Below are 7,831 nucleotides of genomic sequence, written 5' to 3'. Positions count from 1 at the left end.
GAACTCAGTTCCTAAACAGTAATTATGAACTCGAATCCTGAACTCTAAGTAAGCTAATTATTTTTATTTTCCTTATTTTATATTTAGATAAAATTAAGAATGCGGGAATACTTGCCTATATTTTAGTAAAAACCCTCATTATTTTGAATAAACGCCGTTTTTTCGGTAAAGGCCTTGATTTTTTAGTGAACTTGATTCGTTTGAATCAGCACTAAAATAGGATAAAAACATATAAATAATTTAGATTTCGCATCTTTATCTAACCAATCATTTAGCCTGGTCAAAATATTGTTTTTATTTACTTTACTCCTATGAAAGCAAATATAGATATACAAAATAGTGAGAAAACTCAAATTTTAGGCTGAAAATTATTGTCGGGGCCTCGAAATTTCGATTCATAACCAAAGTTGAAATTTTAGATTGTTGACGAGGAATCCATATTTTGATTTATTAGGGAGGTGATATCTATAGTAGAGATCTAGAGAAGAGCACTTTAAAGGGCTTTCAATAAAAAGAAGTTAAACGAAGTTCTGGCATAAGGGTAAATCCCTATCTTGTGCATGGAAGATAAAAACAAGGAAATAATTGGATTGACTTCCATTGGTTATGAGCCAACCTCTAAGGATCAGTTGTGATGGTGAAATTGCTGATAAGCCATATATTTTTTTAAAGTAAATAAAAGTTTCAAATAAAAAATTTTTTTTAAAAATTTACTTTATAATTGATGATTTTTTTTATAAGAAAATCCATTATATAAATTTAATTTTAGAGCTTTTCAAAATTTCTTGTTTTTCAGGGTATTTAAATCTTGTACTTATTTAGTATTATCCCTGTTGGTGTTTTTATTCTAACAATATAAAATCAAATAATTATTTTTTTATTTATACCCTTGTCCGCATTTATTCATTTGCTTTTGAGGGAAATTGCTGGACTTTCTAACTTACCTTATTTCTTGGTATTATTATATGTCATTGACCCCGTCTACCTTATTTATGTAAAAATCTCCCATGTTTCAAAATATTCCAACAATTTTAAGAAGTTGAACATAAAATATAAAAGTATATCTATAATTTAAATAATATGAATAAAATAAAAAAATATATATATAATAAAGTATATAACAAAAAATATCAAATATCTTCACTCTACTAAGTTTAGTCTCACATATTTATTCTAATTGGTAACTATAGGTAAATTTTATTTTTCAATTTGGTTTAGTGTAAACCTTAATATAGTTATTATTTTATTGGACTACGAAAATGATTTCACCAATATTTGCAGATATATCCAAACAATTTATATTATGTTTTAATTCCCATAAATATAAGTAACTATCATATTAATCTTAAATGACAGATATTTCTCTTTCCACGAGCAAGTTGAATGTTTTAAGATATAAACATACCATACTTTTGAAAATCCATTCCTGTTATAATTAAATATAAGTATAATTCAATTGAATAGCATATGTATTTTTATGATGGGGGAAGGGAGGGTAGCAGTTTGTTGATATTATATTATGTCCCTAAATATAGTGGTGACAAGTGTTTAAAACTTATCTTAGCTATTTCTGGGTTAGATGGTGTGCACAATTGTAAATTATTGTAAATTCTATCAATAAAAAATTTAACATTTGTGTTTCGAAAAAAATCTAGTTATAAAAATACATAATTACAAACCAAAATATAAATTTTATAATAAATATTGGATCAAATTATTTTTTTTTAATATCAATTGAAATTTTTGCATTATAAAAAGGAATATATATGGTTTATATTTTAGAAAATTTGAAAAAATATTCGATTCGAATATTCGCTGGCCATGTTACGTTGATTAATGAATACTGTGTAAACTTGAATTATGTATTCAGACCATGGTTCGTAAGCTATGTTGAAGTACACATGCTTTGTATCCTAAATATAAACGAAAGTAAATTTTATGGCAAATTAAAAATCTAGTTATTGAAATTTTAAAACTAATCTATTTCCCAAGTAAATATTAGCAAATTGTGTATTTCTTAATACTATATATGGAAATAAGTGAAAAATGGCTAAAATTATATCTAGTGATCTTGTTTTAAATGTTTGAAAAACATAAATGGAATAATTTGATTTCTTATAAATAATTAACTTGAATTCACTCTAATTATTATATTAAAATTCATATGTAAATAATTCTCACATAATCAACTCGTCTTATATTTTTACTTTTATTGTAAATATTAATATAATCCATTCTTCCCTTCAAACCTACCTTATTTAAACTTCTTGTCTCAATCTGTTGATTGTTCTTTTGAATAATGAAGTAAAAAGAATAAATTTTATCCCTAGATTCTGGCCCATCCAAGTTTAAAATCAGTGAATAAGAGTTCGGCAACTTCCGCCATAATTGCAAATGAATCGATGGAATGAGCGGATAATGATCTATAAAAGAAAAAATTCAATCAAAAAAAATGACTTATAATATATAAATTACCGAACACTCTAAATTGATTTCGGTCTTGTTTGCTATCTAAATCGTAAAAATTGAAATAAATTTTAACATTAAAAAATAATTCATTTTTTATGTTAAAAAATAAATTATTATAGGTAAGTTTAGATATGACTTATCTAAATCATATCATTAAATTATAATCTAAAGAAAAATTTTTTTTTTTACTTATAAAAAATTTTAGAGTTGACAAATTTTCCGAAATCCGGTCAATCAAAGTAAATATTCTAATAAAATAATATTTTCCTTCTTCCAGGCGATTTATTTCGAACCGATTCTGAAAAGAAAAATAATTAAGTTTTATATATATACATATATCTATTTCCAAAAGCTTATTTATTATCCGATAAGAAAAAAAATTTAGAACAGTGGTCCTCTAAATACGTTGTTGTTTACCATAAAATCAGCTTTCGGACACGTTAAGATAAAGAAATCAATCAATCAATCAAAGCAATATTTATTTTTTATAACTAACCCCAGATATATAGTTTTCATTGACCATAATTGAATTTCCGTAGGTAACTTCCCACACTCTGTAAAAAAATCTGTAATAAGAATTTTTGTAATATAATTCGTCAGAATTTCTTGGTTTAGAAAAATTGACTTGCACTGAATACAGCTGTTGATAGTTACCGTTGACCCAAGTATTTTTTAAATCCGACGGTTTAATATCAATTTCGTCAACGGACCAGCGATGGGTTTCTATTAAAATTATTACATTTTTTTAAATAAAATTTATTTATTCTTTTCGATAAAAAAAAATATATTTAAATCCCAGATATTATAAGCTAAAACAAAAATCAATTTTAATTTCATATTATTATTTAAAAGGGCGAACGCTATAATATTGTTAATAGATTGTATTTTTAAAAAGGTTAACCCAATATTTTATCTGAAAAATATTATGCAAGCCTGATGAATTTACTCATAGATGGCAGAAAGGTTTGGAGATCTATTAACGAATGAAATCAATTCTTACATGATAATATTTTGGTTAAAATCTTAATTTTAATTGATTAAATCGAACTGTTGAATACTAAACGTTGTAACATACTTTTTTAAAGGGCGATTATAAGATACTAAATCTTTATAATTTTAATAGTTGAAAGGTCTAAGCTAATTTTCAATAATAAAATTGAAACTAATTTATATGCGTTCATTCAGAAAGAGAAATGCAATCATTAATAATTTATCGGCATTTATTTCTAGATTTTTTTAGCATGGCCACCTATGAAAATATTATCTAAATATGTTTGATATGTTATACTCATGTGGTGTACATACACCATTCTATGAATGAATAAAATTAGAGTTAATAATTTATATGAATTAATTTGATTATTTAATAATTTATATGATATTGTATAATTTTAAATAAAAGGTTCTTGAAAAAATATATAAAAAAATTGTATCTTACTTGATGGGCGAATGTCAGGAAGGTTATAACCATCAGTTCTGATAATGGTTATTAAAAAATAGATGATAGGAATAAAAATTTTCATTTTTTATAAAAAAAATAAGTAATATATGATCAGTTTTTGATAATTTTATTTAGATATAAACAAAAAAAATATAATGGATATCTGTTATTTATTTGATAGCCAAAATTTTATTAAACAATATTTACTTAACTATAAACAGGGAAGGTAAATAAAGCATATTTATGCTGCATTTGCATTTATACCTTCCTTATACACTTGGCAAGTCTTAAGGCAAAGAATTAAATGCTAACGAATAAGGCCAATGCATTAAAAAAAAGACAAGTTTAGGATTAATTTATCTTTAGATTTCAATTATGACTAATTTGTTAAAAATAAAAAAAGATATTGGATAAAATTTAAATATTTACAGATAACACAATCTTAAAATTTTTGAATAAAAAAATATTAAATAAACATTAACGTTATATAGATATATCCTTATTTAACTTTATACAGTAACGTATACGTAGCTAAGGAAGAAAATAAGGGGGTGAGGGGTAAAGTTATCAGAAGTTTTCTTTCTTCCTTGAAATCTATGCTGCCTCCACCCTAAATAAGAAAATGCATATTAAAAAAAATGAGATATATATTTGTTCTTGTTTCAAAACCTTCCTTCTGTAAGGTATTTGAAATTTGAACTGCCACAAAAATGACACAAAGAAAGGATTTCGATGCTCTTATTGAAAATATTGTAATTTAATCTCTTTTTTTTACATTTTTATAATGTAAGGGATGGGAGAATTGATAACTCATATTTACGCTATAGAATATATCAGTGATATGTATCCCTAGCTTTTTCAACTGAGGATGCTAAAAGTTAACATAAAAAGGTCATTCTTTTTAAAATAAAAAAAATATATATAAGTAAATTCATATCTAAAATATTATAGATTTTTTCAAGGGCTTTTCGATATTTTCATGAAGTTAGGGTAAGTATCTCTGCTGCACCTCCTCCAGCTATATTCTTTTAAAATTAGTCACCAGAAGTTCAAAATATTTTTTTAAATTTTTAATGGTATATTTGCCAATATATTTCTTAAAAATAACAAATTTAATGTAAATATTTTAAGAAAATTTAATTATTTCTCATTTTTTTCATACTCGTGAATTTCTTTAAATCAAGGTTGTCAAAAATTATTTTATTTAAATCGAAAATAGTAGCCAAATTTTATTTAATCGTTGATGGATACAGGAAACTATTTAGAATTTTATAAATATTGACAAGGAACAATCTTTTTACTGGAGAATTGGATTCTCAATATATACTTTTATTGACAAGAAATTTCCACGAATTAAATAAATATTCTCATTATTATTGATTGATGCAAATATTTAAAAGAAAATTTTAAATTAAAACATCAACCTTTAAGAAATATATATATATAATTATATCATTCGTTCCTAAAAATAAATATTCTTCTAGCCCTTTTTAAATAGAAAAGAAAATTTCTAGGAATACTTTTTATAAAAGAAGCAGAGAAAACAAATTTTTCAAAACTTAAATTTTCAGAATTTTAACACGAAGCTAATAAAATATCGAATTTAATTTCCAAGTATATATTTTGAGAGATTTTGGTTACTAAATAGTACCCAGACCCTCCGCCCCCCTCTTTCCCGTAAAATTATTTAAAAAATACCCAAAAAAGGATATAAATAGCATGTAAGTCAAATTTTCAAAAAAATTTTTTTAATAAAACCTTAGAGCAAATCAACATTTTCACGAGAATTTTTTTTAAGGAAAACAATACAATCACGTTCGTGAAAGACTAATAATTGAAAGAAAAGAAAAGAAAAGAAAAGAAAAGAAAAGAAAAGAAAAGAAAAGAAAAGAAAAGAAAAAGAAAAGAAAAGAAAAGAAAAGAAAAGAAAAGAAAAGAAAAGAAAAGAAAAGAAAAGAAAAGAAAAGAAAAGAAAAGAAAAAGAAAAGAAAAGAAAAGAAAAGAAAAGAAAAAGAAAAGAAAAGAAAAGAAAAGAAAAGAAAAGAAAAGAAAAGAAAAGAAAAGAAAAGAAAAGAAAAGAAAAGAAAAGAAAAGAAAAGAAAAGAAAAGAAAAGAAAAGAAAAGAAAAGAAAAGAAAAGAAAAGAAAAGAAAAGAAAAGAAAAGAAAAGAAAAGAAAAGAAAAGAAAAGAAAAGAAAAGAAAAGAAAAGAAAAGAAAAGAAAAGAAAAGAAAAGAAAAGAAAAGAAAAGAAAAGAAAAGAAAAGAAAAGAAAAGAAAAGAAAAGAAAAGAAAAGAAAAGAAAAGAAAAGAAAAGAAAAGAAAAGAAAAGAAAAGAAAAGAAAAGAAAAGAAAAGAAAAGAAAAGAAAAGAAAAGAAAAGAAAAGAAAAGAAAAAGAAAAGAAAAGAAAAGAAAAGAAAAGAAAAGAAAAGAAAAGAAAAGAAAAGAAAAGAAAAGAAAAGAAAAGAAAAGAAAAGAAAAGAAAAGAAAAGAAAAGAAAAGAAAAGAAAAGAAAAGAAAAGAAAAGAAAAGAAAAGAAAAGAAAAGAAAAGAAAAGAAAAGAAAAGAAAAGAAAAGAAAAGAAAAGAAAAGAAAAGAAAAGAAAAGAAAAGAAAAGAAAAGAAAAGAAAAGAAAAGAAAAGAAAAGAAAAGAAAAGAAGATTATGCAACATGTGGATATCAAATTTCTAAAAAAAAGGGGGTTGGGGTTTATGACAATAAATTATCGGATCTTATAAGGTAATTTATATAACCCTTCCGTATTATTGGCTGACTTACAATTATTTGGGTATTTGAAAAGATGTTATAATGAATTGCGTTTTTAAATATGATAAAACCTGTTTTTACTCATTTTATATAAAATTTTAACGTTTTTAATTTTGTTAACAATTTGTGACAACTGTCTTATTTTATTATAATTTTTAACTAATTTAATTTTGTCAATTTGTAATTTTTTCTCACCATAATTTTGAATAATTTATTACTTCATCGCTCGCTTAACCTTGAATTCATAGTGTCGCTATTGCGATCGCGATTTAAAAGCTGACAGAGTTTTAAAATCTGTTTATGAGATCCATTTTTCTTTATTAAAATCACATTTCTTAGATTATTATTATGAATTGAATTAAAGATATATTAATAAATAAATATTGATCTCATAAACATATTTTAGCTCAGCTGTTAAATCGCGATCGCAATCGCGCCACTATGAATTGAAGGTAAGTCATTATAATTAATTTAGTTTTCCTTTGATGAATCAAAATATTTAAGTTTCAATGAAGAATATCAAACTGAACAACCCTAGTATATTAATTAGTCCTTAATCTTTGACACACTATGAAGAAGAATCTACCGCACACTTTGAAAGAGACACGTCTAGATTTGTCCTTACCACATTTATTTTTACTCCCGAAACGCTTAAGACCAATCCGGAGGCAAATAAAAGGCTAAAGTTAATATCTTCTATTCCCTGGTTTAATTACTTTCCGCTCGTGCATATGTATTAATATCTCTGCAGTCTCCAATCGTTACATATCAACCAGATATGTCGTACATGACAAACAAATCTCCATAGGTCCATAATAATATTTTTATTCGAGCCAAAATATAGGGATAGAAATATGTAAATCTAATCAATTTTTATAGTATATGTTATTTTTCTTTATGGTAAATTAATATGGAGTAAGTATTAACGCAGAATCCACCCTTGTAATTTGGAATTTCTCATTTTTAAATGAAAGCAATTTTTAATTTTAAAACATTTTATTAAAATTAATTTATATATGCAAAATGCATATATTATATAATACTATAATATCCTATTAATTTTTGGACGATTATTATTTCTCTAATTAATCTATTATGAAAACTTATAAAAATTAATATAAATTAAGGGTTAGCAAAATTTCTTCAAATTTATATGT

At 24.0% G+C, this 7,831-nt stretch overlaps 1 protein-coding gene across 1 annotated transcript in view; it reads right to left on the bottom strand.

Annotated features, from left to right (window-relative positions):
- Positions 1 to 1,620: 1,620 nt before the first annotated feature.
- The window catches only part of LOC135927464 (uncharacterized), a 105,197-nt gene continuing 98,986 nt past the window's right edge, over positions 1,621 to 7,831 (bottom strand). Inside the window, exons 2-7 of the mRNA XM_065463456.1 lie at positions 3,908 to 4,007; positions 2,966 to 3,192; positions 2,659 to 2,767; positions 2,476 to 2,511; positions 2,254 to 2,423; positions 1,621 to 1,913 (exon numbers count right to left, since the gene is read on the bottom strand). Of these exons, the coding sequence (XP_065319528.1) occupies positions 1,779 to 1,913; positions 2,254 to 2,423; positions 2,476 to 2,511; positions 2,659 to 2,767; positions 2,966 to 3,192; positions 3,908 to 3,992 (762 nt within the window). The 5' untranslated portion in view covers positions 3,993 to 4,007 and the 3' untranslated portion in view covers positions 1,621 to 1,778. The remainder of the gene's footprint in view (positions 1,914 to 2,253; positions 2,424 to 2,475; positions 2,512 to 2,658; positions 2,768 to 2,965; positions 3,193 to 3,907; positions 4,008 to 7,831) is intronic.

The sequence above is a fragment of the Gordionus sp. m RMFG-2023 genome, chromosome 3 (genome assembly GCF_954871325.1).
Source record: "Gordionus sp. m RMFG-2023 chromosome 3, tfGorSpeb1-WG-v2, whole genome shotgun sequence".
NCBI classification, from domain to species: domain Eukaryota; kingdom Metazoa; phylum Nematomorpha; class Gordioida; order Chordodea; family Parachordodidae; genus Gordionus; species Gordionus sp. m RMFG-2023.
This window is presented reverse-complemented; position numbering and strand designations above follow the sequence as displayed.